At 32.5% G+C, this 19,856-nt stretch overlaps 1 protein-coding gene across 4 annotated transcripts; it reads left to right on the top strand.

The window, feature by feature from the left end:
- Positions 1-146: 146 nt before the first annotated feature.
- On the top strand, positions 147-16,330 carry LOC148622686 (NHL repeat-containing protein 2-like). Of its 4 annotated transcripts, XM_088572743.1 has the most exons (12): positions 166-233; positions 364-449; positions 5,257-5,435; positions 6,426-7,015; positions 7,721-7,855; positions 8,402-8,534; positions 9,312-9,405; positions 10,992-11,217; positions 13,756-13,881; positions 14,458-14,646; positions 15,309-15,504; positions 16,006-16,330. In XM_088572743.1, exons 3-12 carry the CDS (start codon positions 5,279-5,281, stop codon positions 16,242-16,244), a joined length of 2,085 nt encoding a protein of 694 aa, XP_088428869.1. In that variant the 5' UTR covers positions 166-233; positions 364-449; positions 5,257-5,278; the 3' UTR covers positions 16,245-16,330. The 4 variants fall into 4 exon arrangements, with proteins under 4 accessions (XP_088428871.1, XP_088428869.1, XP_088428870.1 ...); XM_088572745.1 differs by lacking the exon at positions 364-449 and having other exon boundaries at positions 147-233; XM_088572744.1 differs by lacking the exons at positions 166-233; positions 364-449 and adding an exon at positions 2,211-2,348.
- Positions 16,331-19,856: the final 3,526 nt, after the last annotated feature.

Genomic DNA, 19,856 nt, shown 5'->3' with positions numbered 1-19,856 from the left:
TGTTAAAACATAAAATTCCTTTTGTTGTTTCAATAATCAGTACATAATCAGAGCATCTAAAAAGGGAAAATTAAAATTTGCTTTCAATAGGCATTGGTTGGAGATGTGTGAATGTGTGACCAGAATGAATTTACTGAAAAGAAGCGAACGAACCTATTGGTGATGAATCGTTGTTCCACTCCCCAAATTTTGATATCCTCTAACACAACAAATTCTTGATTGTGAGAAGAGCGGTAACGTTTACAAACTTTATTAAGACTAAGCTAAACCCACTTGTAAAATGCCATGCACATAATTTTCACTGAATTGCTCTTCATGGTGATACAAACTTTATTTTGTTTTTTATTTACATTTTATTTCCAGGAAGTACTGTCAAAGTTTTTAATCACAGGTAAAAATCACAGATCTACCTGTGATTTTGATAGAAGAAAGTCCTTAAATTTAATGTGGTAAGTGTAAATTATCAACAGAAGTGGGAGTATACAGGAATTATACTGGTCAAGGATTAGTTCTCGTCAGCAAGTTATATTTGCCAACTGATTTTTCATCCTCGATTGTTTAAACAAAAAAGACTAACAGGTTGCTGATATTTTGCTCTCAGAAAAGGGCAATAATACAATGATTTTCATTGAGGAATAAAATTTTTGTGAGCAGATTGGCAAGGATTGCTCCTGTCATGAAAATGGCAAGAACTTTGGAGTGTCATTGATACTCTCTGACCAACATACTTATTTTTTCTGGCAAGTAACAGGTTGAAACAAATCTTCAATTTAGTTATTATTCTTGTACTGGGAAAATGTTCCTTCATAGAGTGATCTTTTTACCCATTAGGGACCTTTAATATATACTCCCAGTATCCATGTATTGGGAGATATTGAGCTTTAGACATTGGTACATGTGGAAAAACTGATTTTTGTGAATATAGTTTGATGGTAACAAGTCAAGTCGCCCCCGAGACAATTTGGCCACTCCCACAAGACAACTAGCCCATTATCTAACTTCAAGTTATGTTATCTTATTGGTTTAAAAAGTTAACTTAAAATATGAAATGAAGGAATATTTACGCATATGAAAACATAATTTCAAGTCTATAGATCTCTAATTTTCACATCATTTTGTGGTTATTTTATGAAATTGCCCTAGATTGTATCGTGTTATAATGTCATGTGTAATCATGTTCATATGCTTCATTGTAATTCTTATCTACAGTGGTTGACGGCAATTTCGTTTGTGCCGATCTGTTCTTGATAAGGCAAAATGAAGAGAAATTCGTATTCAAGTTTAAATACATTTTAATTTAGGAGATATATTATTTAATGGCAAATAATTAAAAAATACTTTACAACAACAAAGACATACAAAACATGTATATAAACAATTAGTCTAAGTCTTCACTGGCCGCCGTAGATCTTTCCACACTTCTTCAGGAGTTGGTTGGGGCTGATCTGGTCATCACCGTATTTGTCCCACAAGGTTAAGATTCTGTGCTGTAGAATTGTCATCATCTTCCTCTGGTAGTGTCGGAGTTTCGCCTTGGTCACCATCTTCAGCTGGGTTGGTAGTAGGCTGGCTTCCTTGTAGAGTAGGTTGACTAACACATAAAACGGTATATTTGCTTTCTTTGCCTTTCTGTTGATACGGTGGTGCCAGCCCTCAACGTCATTGTTTGTCCTCACTGACTGGTGGTACACGGTCCACGTTGCTAGTGTCCATAGGTCGTTGGTCATCTAGGTGTTGTTGATGTAGGTCATAAGGCTGGTGATCTTCTCGGTGGACGCTGTCTTGAAGAGCTGTAAATGTCGTTGGTATCTATTCAGCAGGTAGGAACAGGAGAGCAAGAACCTTCCTGATAAAATGATGGGTACTGTCTTTCTGTGAGTACTCAACCTACGAAAATAATAGGATTAATTAAAATACGTCATTAAATACAGCATTTCTTTTTGAAAAAAAATATTCCAGAATTACTTAATTCAGTTTAAGAATAATTTGAATAGTTGAAAAATCATGCATATGAATTTTTCTTAATATTTTTTAGCATGACATTATTCATTAAAATGTATATATTTATAAACAAGCTAATGATTATAAAAGTGTTATTGATATGCAAATACAAATTTTGAAATAATACTTCATTTTAATTTATCCAGTATATATTTAACATACCTGAAACCATACGGCCTGTCCCCAGTGGAAAGCATATCCATGTACGTCGATGACTGGAAAAACGGAGTTCACTGCACGCCATAACCCGTCTTCAAAGTCGGCAACTACTCTCTCGGCAACTGGTGGTAATGGCAGCAAATCCAAGATCTGTTGAAGTACCTGACAAAATAAAACATAAACATAGAGTTAAGTCTTACAATGCAAAAATTGAATGCACAGACGTATGACAGTGTAATATAAATTGCTTTTATTTGTTGATGAAAAAAATCTGTCACTGGCGAGTTGTGACTACCTGTGCCACTAGTACTGTGCTGCTTTCTTCTACAAGTAATACATGTTAGTACTTCTTGACGTGGTCGATGGTCATCGTCGCAGACTGAGCAAGGAGTAAGTTCAGCCATTGTTGGTTGAATGATCGAAAATGACAAATCTTGAGTATTTATGCAAATTTTGGGCTGTGACACTGTTCCATTGAATATCCAAAGCTGATCTACCGAACAAAACTCACCTTGTATCCTTCTTAATCATTTTAAATTATCCAAGCTAATTAAAAAATGACATGTTTGCCAAGGCAATACCTGTAAATCAAGCTTAATTACCTCATTAACATAGTGGGTTTAATTTGTTTATTAAATTCAATTAATTAATTAATCAGCGGTAACTATCAAAAGTGCAAAATCGAAAGTTCCAAACAGGAGTGGTATGTTCAAATCAAGTGAAAAAGTCTGTCAGAATATACAATTTTTGTCAAACAATTTAACTATTAATCAATTTATAGATATACATAAACAAAAAAATTATTAACTATTTATCAACATTCCAATACAAGGAAACATTTGGAAAATAAGGACACAATAAATCATTTTATCCAAATCATGCGAAAATAATAAGTTTAAATTACTTATTGTTACATAAAATGCATTTATATTTTGTTTGGGCGACTTATCATTAATGAGGGGGCAACTTGTCTTTATTAAGTGGGCGACTTGTCTTAATTAGGAGTGGGCGACTTGACTCGCATTCAGTTTAATAAATATTTCATTTTGTTTCATATTTTCCTTTTTTTAAATTTAGACTTGTTAAGTTGTTATCCTTTCTCTACATAGTTATAATTTTTTGTGTGTATGCTTCATTGCATTTTGCATTTTCATTAACCTATCTCAAGATCTACTGATTTATTACATGTACTATTCGTTAGATCGTACTGGGGGTTTGGTCATTCTATGTTTATATTTCCCAAACATAGTAGGGGAACATATTGTTTTTGTTCTAAATTTTATAATTCTTCTTTCCTGTATACTTTTGTCCCCACTTACAGTAAATGTTGCCACAATGTTGCTGCATAGTGGTAGCAACTCTGTGACAAACAAATGTGTTTGCCGAAATGTTGCAGAATCGTGCAAACAGGTCTTGCAATTTTATTGCGAGGAAACTGTTGCAAGTAGTTTCAACTTAGCAGCAATGTTACAGGAAACTAGTTAGTGTAGAAAAGATGTTATAAAGAAAAGAACTCATCCAAATTGCTGATACAGATGTTCTTAAACTCTCTTTTACTGGTTCTTTTTAAGTTGTACATACCAGTATTTCAAATAGAAGCCTCAGATTCTTTGAATATTGACATTATAAAAATGCTAAAATCAAGTAAGTGAATATCTCACAAGACTTGAAAGCATTAAAATGTACTGGTATATATATGTAGATAAAATTTGAATACTCTTTTATTCCATTTTTTTTTTTTTGAAGCTGAAATTTTTGTAAATTTGAATTGACAGATAAAAGTGCATTTAGCATTTTTGTTGTAATAGGATGTGCAGTTCAGCAACTAGTAACCAACTTGTGAATAACAATATATCTAAGAATATTTAAAGCACATTTAGAATTTAATTTGTACATGTATGTTAAAATAATTCAAAACTGTTTTCTTGAACATTTCACCCTAGAAAAATCATGTTATTCAATGCACATGAACATGTATAAGTCTGATGTACTAGTGTATCAAATAAGAACTGTTTTATAATCATTAGGAACCCTCTCAACTCAGCTTCAGTTATGTGTAAGTTACATGGTGTGTAAATATATAAACAGATGTGTTTTTACACATAAACAAAGTAATTAATATATAAAATTATATTTTCCTGCAACTTTCCTTAAAACAGTAGCAGGGACATTTGTTGTAAACAAGTTGCCACATCATTATTGCAAATAATTGCAGCAATGTTGTGGCAAGTGTTTGTATGATGACTAATTTGCATAAGGAAAATGCAGCAAATTTTGACGTAAGGGGGTCTGCATCTTCTCCAGAAAGCTGAAAGGATTGAAACCAAACTTGCCACAAAAATAGGTCACCATATGCATTCACTATCTGAATTTTCGAATATGGTCCCCATTTCAAAATGTGTATTGTTTGAAGACGGAAAAAATCATAAAACAGAGAGACTAGATATTTGTTTCAAAAATAGGTAACCACAAATGCTTCCAGTCAGCTATATTGAATTTTTTTTAGATTGGCCACCATTCCAATATGATTGCCAATCAAAAATTTTAAAAAAAATTTTAAATACTAAAAAATCATAGACTGATTTTTAAGAGCTCCTGGGACAACGGGAACATTTGAGGAACATCTGTGTTGGTGTCCAACACAATTAAATACTAGTTTACTTTTGTTACTTATGTGAGTAGTTTTCATTCATGTGTACACGAAAAATTCTACAAGTAAAATTATATATATATTAATTGCTGAAGAAGGAAAATATTAAAGCTACATATATATTAATAATATGTATACTTAGTTCTGAAAACATTATGTTGCATTTCTTATTTGCAAAATCCCCAACCATGATGTCAATCCTTTCTTCTCTATTATTTTGAATTGTGGTGAGCCCATTCTTGACTACTTTAGTGTATGTTTTTGAAACACTGTGCTTGTTCAACATCCATGGACAAATATCGACCTGTGAATTAAAACTTTCATGTACAATATACAGACAAATGGACATTTTTTTATTATAATGTCTGCAATTTATTCCATGAACTACAATATACCATGCCCTAAAAGTTGAGATTAGAAGAGGACAATATCAAAATGTATTTCAGACTCTGACAGTTACTGATAGTGATGGCAGACCTTATGGATGTGTTAATGATATGTTCAGAGCTGGATGAAGACTTATTAAACATCAAAAGAGAAAACCTGCAAAGAAATGAAAGAATTAAAAAACATTTAAATTCTGTAGAAACAAAGTTGAAATATACAATTCCAGATTTTGGGAAAGGTATTTCTTTAAGTTCAATTCATTTATCTGTATATTTTTCATGAATTAACCGTAGAGTAAGATTAGTTATACCCCGCAGGAAGTAAATGATAAACATGCAGTACATCTATCTGTCTCAATGATAATCTGGAAATCCTCCAAAGTGGATGAAACTTGCATAAATGTTTAATCACATGATGCCATTTTGCACCTCATATTTTTCTTCTGAATGACTTTCAGGGTTTTATATAAGGTTTAATGGAGGTGACAGTGAGTATCCCCTAGTGTAAAGCTTACAGTTTTCTACTGAACATAGTACAAATGTGCCAGGTGCACTGTATCTCTATTGTGAATCCTGCAATTGTTTGTCTAGCTGGTAAAGATTTATCCCCATGATGACTTATCTTCACTTAATTGAGTTCTCCTTTATAATTTTGTGTCATAAGAGTAATGTGTTTTCTTTCTAATCCTTGGACAAAATTTTTATATACAATTTTAAAAAGTGTAATCAATATGAATACATGTAACAGTACACATACAGTGTACATTTGTATATGTAACTCACAGAATGATACTCCACAATTAAATTTTCTACTAGTTGGAATATGAAACTAAAAGCTATATAAATCCTAGGTTGTTTTTATATGATAAGTGCATCTCAAGATGAAAATTGGGAACCCCCTCACCTTACTGATTGAACCACATGATCATGTTACATTGTACACTTGGGGAAAGTCAAAATAGTCAAACATATTTTAAGTGGTTTTCCAAAGGGAGAGCTAAATCATGGTTACATAAGACAGGTGGTCTTTATATACAAGGTAATTTTACATAGAATGCACTAAATATAGAAATATCGATCAAGATAATCATATTCTTTGAAGTTATTACTTGATACATGTGGTCACCAGAAAGTTAAGTGGTATTTTTTATAATTTCAGAAACCATGGAGCAGCAATGCCTGACCATTAGCATTGCCAGAAATTTAATTGGTATTTTATATCATTTCAGATTTACCTTGGTTCAACACTTCCTCACCATTATCACTGCGAGATCATTTGAAAGGGAATATTGTCATTCTTGATTTCTTCACATACTGCTGTATCAATTGTTTACATGTTTTACCAGATCTAGAAGCTGTAGAAAGTAAATACTCTCTGCAAGATGGGGTTGTTGTTATTGGTGTTCATTCAGCAAAATTTGAGAACGAAAAGGTGTCAGCAAACATCTTAAGTGCAATATTGCGTTACCATATCCATCACCCAGTTGTAAATGACCATGAAGCTCTACTATGGAATAAATTACAGGTCCAATGTTGGCCAACATTTATTGTTGTTGGACCAGACGGACAGTTTCTTCAAACTTATGTTGGTGAAGGTCACAGAAAAAACTTATTAGAATTCATTGAGGTAGCTTTAGATTACTACAAGGAAAAGGTTACACCATTTTCAATCACATTAGCTTTGGAGAAAGATAAAGTAAATGAGACTTCTCTTCAGTTTCCTGGGAAGATAGATGTATCAATTGATAGGCATACCTTAGCTGTGTCTGATTCAGGACATCACAGAATTCTCCTGTTATCTTCGAATGGTGTTGTACAGGTAGAGAATCTTGATCTTTTTATTTATAGATCTTTTTTTTATGTCTGACAAAACTTAAAGAGATGTTTTAAAAGGTATGTAGGATAATTGTTTCTGTCTTTCCTAGTTAAATTATTTATGTCTATACTAGTTAGACTTTTTACTACGGAAATTGTTAAATTTTCTGCCGCTCAGAAGTATCATAAATATTCTTACTTTGGGTTTTTATATGCCCATTTTTCTAGATGGGATGTACATGTCTCATTGTATATTGTTATCCATCCATCTGTTCAACCAATCATCCATCATTCACACTTTGCACAATAATTTAAAATAGCTTTAACCAATTTTCATGACACTTTGGTGAACTTAGTTTCTATTGATGTGAGTAAGCTCCCAATCAAATTTTCATTGATACCATAAAAAATGTGTTGAATTCCCTGTTGGTCTAGCATGTCAGATCCATACCTTATAAATCATATATTTGGATTGATGGATATTATGGGCACATGTTTTTTTATAGGTGTGGTCTAATTGAGCAGTGTTTTCAGTCACAATAAGTTCATCATATTTATTTTAAATGCAAAGATGAGCTTAAAGAGGACAGGCATATCATGTGGGCTTTTGGTGCACTTCTTTGTTATATTCACTATCTAATTAGCATTGAACCTGTTGTGAGCAATTGAATTGTGTCCCAAATAAATTCTCCATTGTTTTTCATTTCAGCATTGTGTAGGAGGTAAGGAAAGTGGATTCAGAGATGGAAGTTTTACTGAAGCCAGATTTAACTCACCACAAGGAGTTGCTATAAAAGGAGATATCATATATGTTGCTGACACAGATAATCATGCTGTCAGGGAGGTTTGTTTTCACAATGATAACATCCTATAGCATCAGCTGTCCAAAAAGTAAGTTTAAAATTAGTCATAAGTTATGATGTCATAATAGATCGTAGTATTGTGTCGTCATAACATGCGACTAATTTTACTCTTATGATTTTTTGTGAAAAGGATTGTAGAATATTACTTTTAATATGTGTTCTCCATTATTTGGAATTGGTAGATTATATGATTATTTGGTATGACTTCAAAATAATTGCTGTTGTGTAATGGTAAGGTACTTGACATCCATTTAAAATTAATTTCCAGACAGTAACATGAGCATAAGTGAATAGATATGTACGAAATTGTATCACTAGTCTCCATTCTATTAAAAGAAGGTTGTGACCATGAATTGCTGAGGACTTAAGTGCTTAAAAGGGTCAAAACAAGGATTAAATAAATCTTTGTATCATTTTTTCTTAGATCAATGTCATTTCCACATCTCTTTTTGGTGGAGTGCAAGAAAATATTTATGATATTTTACTTCTCCATCAGAATTAATGGGTAGTTTTGGGTTTTGTTGTAGATTGATTTGGGGAGAAAAAGAGTGAGGACTTCGGTTGGCACTGGAGTGCAAGGTCAAGATAAAGAAGGTGGAAAACAAGGCATTGAGCAAGAGTTATCTTCTCCTTGGGATGTGGTACTTGGCAAATCTCAAGGTTCTGTTCACAACTGGTTTTTTCTTTAATATGTTTCAGTAATGCATTTTTTTTTTAATTTGTGATACATGTATTTGAACATTTTGATTCTTGAAAGGCGTATAATATTAGTTTATTCAAGTTTCTGACCCAGTTATATATCGATAGTGAAAATTTTAACCAGAAAAGACTTCTTGATATATTTTTATGTTCTAAAGGGACAAAAACAGAGACAAAAAGATTTATGAGCTGTTACAACATTCAGGTGTCTTACAACTATGGGATATTTACATGTGATTTTCAATTATCAATATTTGCCACTTGCTTCAACAAACTAAATATTTTGTCAAAAGTGGTCATGATGCAATAGCCTTTACTGGTTGGAATGTTTAGGTTGTGAAGGCATGTTGCCAAAATCTACTGTGAAGAAAAATATAATGAAATAAAGTGTTTTTCATCAATTTGGCAAAGTTTACACATTTTGGTTCCATCTTGAACTAAGGTTTCCATGTTATGAATGGATGAACTGATAAAAAGGTTTTGCTGGCAAAATAAGCACACATCATCCTTAGTATTATGCAAAATTATACTATTTCGATTAAGTTTATTTTCGGGACTGAAATGGCTATTAACAGAACAACCCCTTGATGTTTAACAATGTTGAAACTAGAGAGTTAGTTCAGTGGCTATAATGAAAGCCTATGCCTAACTTATATTGACTTTATTTAATTTGAAAAAAAAAATTCAAAATTTTACAATTTCAAAATATATTTTAAAGATTATTTGACTACTTTAAAGGAAGCAATGAAGAGAACTTGCTCTTTATAGCAATGGCTGGTACCCATCAGATCTGGGTCTATTTTATACAAGATGGCAACTGGCTGAAAAGGAGGTAATTAGAAAATTAGAAAAAACATTTACAGGTTTTTAGACATGTATGAGCACTTCAATGATCCCTTAAAGTCACTGATAGTATCAGTAAAGATATGCATGTTTATATACCTTTTAAATTAAGAGAAGCAAAAATATCTACTTCTAACTTTTACCAGTTTGAATGTATCATTGAAAGGTTGCTCTATGTTTGTAGTTTTACAAAGTGTGACATGGAAATTTATCTTTTTAGTTCACCAGGCCAAAGGCCATGTGACCTATTGCCATCACTTGTGGTCTGTTGTCTGTCGTAAACAAATTTTCAAAACTTTTCTCCTCTGAAACTACTTGACAAAGTTACAGCCAGACTTGGTAAGTGTTCCTTAGGGTATTTTGCATAGCACAGGTGTGGGGATTTTTGATCTGTCATAAAACATGGCCACTGTTACTGGTACTAAAAACAGAACATAGGGGTCAGACAGAAGGTTTTTCCATATATCTCCAAAACCATTAACTTTAGCAAAATTCTGACATGGCGGTAAAAGTGTTCAGCTTTATGAGATCTACAAAAATGTATTTGTGTTCAAATTTTCATGTAAATTCATTAAACCATGTTGTAGTTTTTGCCATTTTTGATGTTTTTCTGCTATTTTTAACATTATTACTTAAAATATTCTCTACTAAAACTACTTGACCAATTTCAATCAAACTTGGTAAATTCTGTGTAGATCTGATGTGGAGATTTTGATCCCTTGAGAAACATTGCTGACATTACTGAAAATAGAACTTTAGACAAAAGTTTTTCACTTATATCTCCAAAACGGTTTGGTTTAGCCAAATTCTGACTAGCATGATGAGATGTATCTGTAGTCAAATAGTCATTATCATCTATTAAGCCTTGTTGGGGTTATTGCCCTTTTTTTATGTTTTTTGCTATTTTTAATGTTATAACTTCTCCTCTGAAACTACCTGATCAATTAGAACCAAACTTGGTATCAATATTCCTTAGGGTTTTCTGCATAGATATGATGTATGGATTTTTGATTCACCAGAAAACATGGCCACTGTTACTAAAAATGGAACAAAGTTTTTCTCATATATCTCCAAAACTGTTGGATTCAATGAAATTCTTTCAATTACCTAAATGATCCTTATGATAAGGCTTACAAAAGTTTGCATAGATCGAAGTTGTTGGACAATTCCTTGTTAGAGTTTTTGCCATTGGACCATGAAAAATGACATTTTTTTAAATTTTCAGCCAACATCATGAAGACTGTGATAGATAGAAAGAAACTTTCAGTTGCTAAAATGATCCTTATGATAAGGCCTACAAAAGTCTGCCGGGATCAGACATGTGAGCCGACTCCTTGCTAGAGTAGTTGCCCTTAAAAGGCAAAAAATAATGTTTTAGCAGTATTCAGCTATTATCTTGAAAACTATAATAACTAGAAAGAAACTTTTAAATGATGAAATGATCCTACCAAAGTCTTCTTGAGTTTAAGTTGTGGAACAACTCCTTGTTAGAGTTATTGCCCTTGAAAGGCAAAAATGTAATCAGGAGAGCACTTCAGCTCCTGGGAGCCTCTTGTTTTTTCTTTTCAATTTCAGTCACCATAAAGAAGGAACCTGTTTCAGATTTTCTGGCAGTGGACAGGAAGAAAATAGGAACAACAGTTACCCTATAAAAGCTGGGTTCGCTCAACCCTCAGGTTTAACCCTGTCTTATTACCTGGGTCTGATATTTGTTGCTGACAGTGAGAGTTCTTCTATTAGGAAAGTTTTATTGAAGGATGGTGGAGTAAAAGCTGTAGTTGGAGGAGAATTTGATCCTATGGTGAGCAAATAACTCTGTGGAAAAAAGATACTTCATGTCCTGACTCCTTGCATGTATAGATTGCAAATCTAAGATTCAAAACAATTTTTTTCTGTGAAATGTATACTAATTTTCATTTTCTGAAGGACATTGTAATTACATACTTATAGTGCGTGGGCTGAGTTATCCCCCCATGCACCCCTCCCCACTCATCAACCGAAATATGATTTTCAGGTACCCTTATACCTCCCATTTACGAATATCTTTGTCCCCAAAAAATAAACTGAAGCATTTTTGTATTTTTTGGCTATTTTTTATACTGATTACATTCATTTGATAACAGCTATAACCTTGGTTCCCTTGATTACTCTTTCATAAAAAGAGTAATTTTCGAAATTTCATATTTTCTTCAATTTCACCTATGATTGGCAATTTCTTTAAAATACCGTACTTCAAATACAATTATATAGTGTCTTAGCTTTGTAATGAGCCCAAGTAATAAATATTTGAACTTTTCCAAGTCCAAATGGGTGAAAAATTGCAACCACACCCATGAAAAGAATACCTAAGTATGAACCAAAATGTTAATTTTTAGCACATAATCGATGTAAAAAAGACATGTTGGGTACTGTTTTTTTAATTATTGATGTATCCAACATATTTCCTCATTTCAGGCGATTTATTTTCAGTTTAAAGCTGACAATGAGTTTTTCATAAAATTGGGAATTTTCAGATTTTAATATTTTCTTCCATTCGCCTGTAATGGGCAATGTTTTTCAAGCGCCCTACTTCAAACAAGCTTTTGTATATTCAAAACACATTTATGTAGAATCTTACCTTTCTAATGAGCCAAGGCTATGCACAATTAAACGTATTTCAGGCCATTTGGGCAAAAGAATGGTACCCTTACCCACTAAAATCTGCCCCATTGTGAAAGAAAATGATCATTTATAGCATACACGAACTGTACACAATGTCTGCTTGGCATTTATTATGGAGATCTTCTTGTATCAATCACATTGTCAGGCAAAATTATGCTTTTATTGTCTTGAAAACGACAAAATATTACAAAAAGGCAAATTTAAGAATAAAACAGATTATCATGCATTTTAGCATGTTAATTGTATAATATTTGTTTAAAATATCACAGGTTTTACATGATTTGATTTTGTTTGCTATCATTATTTTTAAAGGAGTAATATTTTTAACATTTTTAGATAATTCCTTCTTGAAAATTAGCTTTTCGTGGTTTATTTATGTAGAAAATTAAATTATCTTTTGAATGATGCTAAATTTGAGACGTTTTAGTGGAGCAATAACTTGTAGAGTCAAATATATGTGACTTTTGACCAAAAAATCAAAAATCCCATTTTTCGCTTTTTTTTTTGTAAATTCTGTCCACAAAAATCGCCAAAATTCATCAATAGAACCCCAAAAGTATAAATTGTGATAATACTAAACAGAAAATACCAAATAAGCCATTTTTTACTGAAGCATAAATACTCTAGGGGTTTTGACATTGAAAAATATGTCAATTTAAGCAATTTTTTGGCAGGGTAGGAGTACATTTTTTTCATTTTACCACATTTATTTTGGTACCATTGTAAAGCTGAGACATTGGGCTATGCGATGATACCTCGGTTTGTTTAGTTTGTTCACAAAGGCTGAGACGCTCAAACAATTGAGTCACTAAAATTTTGGATTTTTTATCCAGTGGGGTACATACTTTAAAAGAATCCAAGAATATTCCTTGGCGACAAATTGATTCGGTAAAGGGAGGTATATTGCAGGAACAGGAAAGTAACCTTGTTGATAAAAGGACAACTTCAAAAACAATTGACATTGTTGACATACAATGATATCTTCTGACCTTGTTGACATTTAGTGATATCTTCTGACATTGTTGACATATAATGACATCTTCTGACATTGGTGGCATGCATTAGCATGTTCTGACATTGTTGACATGCAGTGAATCTTCAGACATTGTTGGCTATATCTTCTGACATTGTAGGCATGAAATTTTTCCACAGTGGCCAGATTTAAAAGAGGGAGGGTTGTGGTCTCGCCAAAGTACTTTAAGCCCACCATGTTTTTTTGTGCCTGTCCCAAGTCAGGAATTCCTTACCTCTGTATGTATCGCTTCATTTTCTCTTTCAGTTTACTTTTATGTTGCTTGAATACATGGGGCAACAATTTTGCTGTACCTGTGTATAATGTTGTTTTAGGAACAGCTGCAGTTTGCCCTGTGGTGTGAGTGTCATTTATTGAAGAGCCATGGATGGCCTTGAACTGGCATTTTTCATCTGAGTGGGGTTGTCTGTTCGAAATATTCACTATATCCATTCTCATTATAATGATTTCTTCAGATGTTGTTGACATTTAATGATATTTTTAGATGTTGTTGACATGCAGTGGAACGTTTGGCACATTCTTTACATGAATTTTCTGATATTGTAGAATGACAATAGAACCTTTTAACATTTTTTACCTGTTGTTACAGAATCAGTTGATAATGTCTATTCATAAAAGGTCACTCACCATCTGTTTATATTTTAGAATCTATTTGCCTATGGAGACCAAGATGGGAAAGGATATGATTGTAAATTGCAACACCCTCTAGGAGTTGCCATGGTTACAGATGATAGTGGACCATTATTAGTAGCTGATTCCTATAATCATAAGGTTAATTTGATACATTTCTTTCAATGTGTCTACCAGTGTTGTCTTTTTTCACACATTAGTATCCATTAAAAACACAGTGGAAACAGGGAATGTGTCAAAGACAACAACCCTACCAAACAGTGGGAAAAAATGGCCAAAGGCAGTATACCAGCCTTTAATGAATGGTGATATATTTTCCATACCCAGAGTTAACATAATGCATATATGCAGGGGAGAAAGCATTAATTATAAGTGTTAACCTCTATGTATAATTGAAGTTCTTATTGTTCCAACCCTCATGGAGATAAGACACTTCTTAAAATTACAATCATGGTAACTTATAGTAGTGAATATATTTAATTTACAATGACAGATATTTAATTCTATGTTGTCTATACTCATGATACACCTGAAGAACAAAATGATATTTACATTCAATTATAATTACGTTCATAATGATTAGTTAAGTTAAAATACACCCTTTCTTACCATTTTACCCCGTTTGTTGGAAAAAAAATGTAATAAGTGGATCTGATGTCTATAGAAGACATTTGATATGCCTTTATTGTCTTGTATTTTGATTGTTGTACATTTCAGATAAAGTCTGTAGATATTATGTCCAATGTATGTAAAACTATACTTGGACCTGAAGGTGAAGCTGACATTATACATTGTACGTTAAATGAGCCTGGTGGACTGTGTGTAGCAGGACAGAATGTTTATATTGCTGATACCAATAATCACATAATCAGAGTTCTAGACTTAGAGACTAAATCAGTCACAAACGTAAGTACTTTTTAGTTGATATAACCTTTGCCATTACAGTATACTACCCTCTGGCCAAAAATTCCATAACATCTAGAAACAAAATGTCCTTCAGTAAACTGTAACCAAACCGTAGTCAAAACCAAAAGAAGGGTAGTTGCTCCACCTTAAGAAATTTGTTTTTTAAATATTTTGTTTATACATTAAACATTGAAAATATACAGACACCAATTTAGTTCAACTAATAATCAAACAAATTCATTATTTAAAAATTGTTTAAGTAACACAAGTGAATATGATGTATATTTTTGCACATTTTTCTTGAAGTAAAAATTTATGTCTGAGCCTTTTGATTTGCCCTCTCCTTCCACTAAAATAAATTAACTTTGTACATATTAAGCTTTAGTCTGAGAAAAAAAAACTGAACATAGTGATTCATGAGATCCATGGTCAAGGTCATTTTAAATTAGAGAGGATATGCCACATTTGCTAGTTGTTCAAATCAAAGAAAATATGTTTATAACACTGTTTTTACTGTAATATTCTTCATTAATTATAAAAATATGTGTTCTCAAAAACTAATGTTACAAAGTTATGTTTATCATTTAAGTTGAGTCATGGATTTGACGTACAACTTTTTTATAATATCATGATACTGTCTATGATTCTTTTCTTCTTATTAGCTTCCAGTGATCTTCCCTAAAGATGAGACGGACTCAAAATCAGTAACACCTGTAACAAAAGTGAAAGGTCAAATTGAAGATATGGGTAAACTATTGCTTTCTTTGTCTGGTAAGCTAAGTTTTAGTCTAGAAGTTAGATTTCCAGAAGGATCTCATTTGACAGACGATGCACCATCTAGCTGGATTCTCTATTCAGGTTTGTTACTGTATATACTGTTAAAACTGCAATAAATATTGACCATTGCTCCCCAGTTTGCTCAGGGCTTATCTTTAATTACAGTAGAAAGTATGACAATTTTTTTGTTTATAGTGTTATCAAAAACATCATGATTAACCAGTAGCAAACCTTTTTTATTTAACAATGTCAATGTTGCAGTAGTTCAACTTTTAGTTCAAGCGATGGTAGAAATATGAAATGGAGTTAGAAGTTATAAGAGGCGTTACACCTCTCCCAATTAATAATTGCATTGATCCAAAAGTAACCGTATGTATACAAATTAATAATTTATTGTATTTCCACAGCCTGAACAGTGGTGTAAGCGCTGAAATAAAATTTTCCTGAAAACTGAAAGGGCTTGATTTATTACAGTAGTTGATGATGTCAGTTAATTCCCTCCACAATATCAATGTTCAATGTTAATACATTGTCACAGAATTTTGATTTTGATTGATTAATAGAAGTCATTTTGAATTTTAGAATCTGATTCAAGTTTAACAGAAGAAGCCAAAGGAAAGATTACAGATACCAGCACAACAAACTTGTGTACTGTTGATATCAAACATGACAACATAGTGTTTTATTGTCAATGTAAAGTTTTACATTGTGGAGAAGACAATGTTTGTAAAATGTCACAGAAAACATTTAAACAGACAGTGATTGTAGATCCAGTATCCCCCAACACAGATACGAACTGTCATATGGTCTTCAGTACATAGCAGGAAGTGTTATTGGAAAGTTATGTGATATATATTTTATGTACCCACCGCTTTGAAATTATGAATTATAAAGTATTTTATGCTTATATGGTGTGTTGTTCTTCCTGGGTTCCTGATCCTAGATATGATTATGTTGGAAAAACATTTTCTAGACCCCTCATTCATTGATGATGTGAGTACAAAATCATTCCTTTGTTGATGTAAGTTCCTCCATTGAGTTTGGAACAACCTACTCATTGTAGATATGAAATAAATAAAATAAGAAGTTGGAGGTACTAAAGAAGAAGATGATTTTATTCCAAATTTAAGGGCCCCATACTAGACATGATTGACTGTACAAACAATCATGATTCATTCAAAACACACATAACTTTATAAAACACACAAAATAGAAGGAAGTAAAATTTGTGATGATGACTATATGAACCAAGGTACCAGCTAGGGCAGGATAGTGGAGTGCAACACCCTTTCTTTCTTTTACTGTACCCCTTTGTCCTTCAGAAGAACATGAGAATTACTTAAGTAATAAATGTCTTTTTAAAGGTAAATAAGAAATATAAAAATTAGTATTTAGCCATATTTTACCAAACATGTAATAAGTGTGCTATTATGGTTTTGAGCAATTGCTGTTTAAATTACTAGATTCTCCAAGATTGCACCTTTTTAACCTGTTCAGATATAAATTATCACTAGTATTGAAAATGAGATGTGATATTGATGTTACAAACTTTCTGTCAAGTCCTTCAAAATTTACGTTATTCTTTTTACTGATGACGTCACTGTTGTCAAATGCTGATAAGATTTACTAAAGCCACTAGATGGAAATATAAGTACAAAATCATTCTTCCAAAATTCAATATAAAGAAGATTGAAATTCAATAATTAAAGATGTATGATGTAACATTATGGGTATTCCCATGAATTTTATTCTTTATCTGAAAATTTACATGTTCTAATGTAAAGAATAAATTAATTAATTACATATCTGCTGAATAAGCAAATTTTTTATGGCCCTGGATATAAGTACGTCTGTCTGAGAAAATATTGTTTATCTTCTTTATCATTACATTGGAAAAAGGTAAATGTTACCTTCTGTTGTGATATGAATGACCTGAATAAATGGTTCAGATAAGTTTGTCCCTGTCCTTGACCAGCAGGTCCACTAGTCATCCAGTCATCACTTCTCACTTTCATTCATTTACTTATTGAATTTGCCAAATAATTCTATTATATACTAATTTTAGAAATTTACAAAATTATATACTTATTTAAGGCTTATCTACTTAAAAATAAATCATTATTATTTAATAGATGCAACCATATGTAAATAACAGATATTACTGATCTATCTACTTATTGACATGATTAAAGCTATTTAAGTCCCTGCAGGATGTAAATCAATATGTTCAACTGAGTTCTGTATATAAATTATGTTATAAAAGTATTAACATGTAGATGAGGAGGGAATCTTTGGACCTTGGGTATTTTTTAGTTTCAGTTTTTGCAATGGTAATCATACTAAGATTCATAGCCCCATCTGTGAAACTAAAAAAAAATGTTATTGTTAGCTTTTTTCAAACATTTTCTCCTCTGAAATTGCTTGACCAATTGGAATAAAACTTGGCATAATTGTTTCTTATGCCAAAATTGTTTTAATGATTCATGGCCTGATGAAGGATTTATGACCCTTGAAACAGATTGTTTTTCGTTTTTCACGTTACAACTTTGAAAATCTTCTCAGAAACTGTGCAACAAAATTTAATGAAAGTTGGCATAATTGTTCCTTGGGGTATCCTGCACAAACTGATCATTTAAAATGTTTCATCGATTGAGAAACATGACTGCCATTATTAAAAAAAGCACAGGGTTTTTTTTGGAGGGGGGTGGAAATAACTCAAAAGCCGTTGAATTTAGCAAAATTCTGACGGAGGTTAATATTGTTCATTATAAGAACGACCTATACTGAAATTTTCAAAATGATTCGTCACCCCATGTAGCAGTTATGACCCTTGAAAGTTTTTTTTCCGTTTTTCACGTTTACAACTTTGAAAATCTTCTTCTCAGAAACTATACAACAAAATGTAATGGAAGTTGGCATATGTGTTCCTTAGGGTCTCCTGCACAAACTGGTTGTCTAAAATTTTTCATGGGTTGAAAACGTGGCAGTCATTAATAAAAATAGATCATATGGGTCAAAATACCTTTTTTTTTTTGCTATTTTTTTCTCAAGTATTGAAGAATAATTTAGATGAAAGCTCCTCATTAAATAAACATAATATTCTGAGTTGACTGGCAGTATTGATTTTTTTTTTTGCAGCCATTTTTGTCAGTTGCTCAGATTCCAATGATTTCTGATTTCTTCAGGATACATGATTTTCTAAGTTGAATGGTGATGACAAAAAATTTGTTCTGGACAGCCATTTTTCCTCTATTTTTTATACTTGCTTTGATATCAACGATATTTGGTTTATACAGTATGGTCTACTGAGATGAATGGTGATGATGAAAATGTTGTATAGCCATGATTGAACTTTATTTTATGCTGTTATGCTGTTTCTCAGTAATCATATAGCGGGTTAATCCCCCCTGGTGGGATAACTGAGCACATCGGGCCCCCGTTTAAATTTTTCCTGAGGTTCTAAAAACACTTTGAAAGCATTTCCAACGTTTAACTGACGCCTTAGGGAAAGAAACGGGCGGGTAGTAGAGACTGGCTGGTTATATTAGGAAAGTAGAGACTGGTTGGTTAGGAAAATAGAGAATGCCTGCTTATATATAGTGAGATTGGAAAAGTAGAGAATGATACAGGAAGCTTATAGTACAATATAAGTAAGGATCTGTAGGGAAAGAAACAGGCGGGAAAGTAGAGACTGACTTTATAAAGGGAGATTGGCTGGTAATATTTATATAGTAATCTGCAATAAAAAGAATAGATGTGGTATGTTTGCATCTGGAAATTTTGGTTCTACTGTATATCTACTTAAACATCAGTTGCATTTCGTATTGTTCATTTAACAAATTTTATCCTTAGATCACCAGTGATGAGGTGTAAATTTGGCGAAATGTTTAAATGCAAGATCTTTATATCTTGGAATCATTTTGACTACAGATGGTGGCGCGGAAGAGGATAACGGAAGCAAAAGTTGACATCTTTAAAGCATATGGAAGTCTCGAAAGCATACGAAGGAAGACCCAAGATATGGATAAACAAAAGGTGTGTTCTTTCAGTACTTTTGTAGGAAGTGGAACGTAGAAGGACATCAAACTTTACACAATGGTTGCTTATAAAAGAGTAATCAAGGGAACCAAGGTTATAGCGGTAATCAAAAGAATGTAATCCAGGGACAAAGACCAGACATGGAAAACAGACATACACAACAAAGAACATAAAGTAACTAAAATCATACATACAAAGTAACAAAATCAAATGAGCAACTCGGACTCCACTAAAAACTGGGAGCATGGACCAGGTGCACCGGTAGGGTAAGCGTCCTCTGCTTTTCTAGAAACACTCGCCGAGTTGCTCATAAAAAGTCAAGTCCGGGGTAGACAAACGAGGAAAGGAAAACTATGACCCGTTGAACAAATCAGATTTCATATGCAGATGGATAC

This window comes from Perna viridis, chromosome 3 (assembly GCF_037379345.1).
Source record: "Perna viridis isolate PV_CMFRI_1.1 ecotype Kerala chromosome 3, ASM3737934v1, whole genome shotgun sequence".
NCBI classification, from domain to species: Eukaryota; Metazoa; Mollusca; class Bivalvia; order Mytilida; family Mytilidae; genus Perna; species Perna viridis.
The sequence above is the reverse complement of the archived record's forward strand: the minus strand, read 5'-3'. Positions and strand labels throughout refer to the sequence as shown.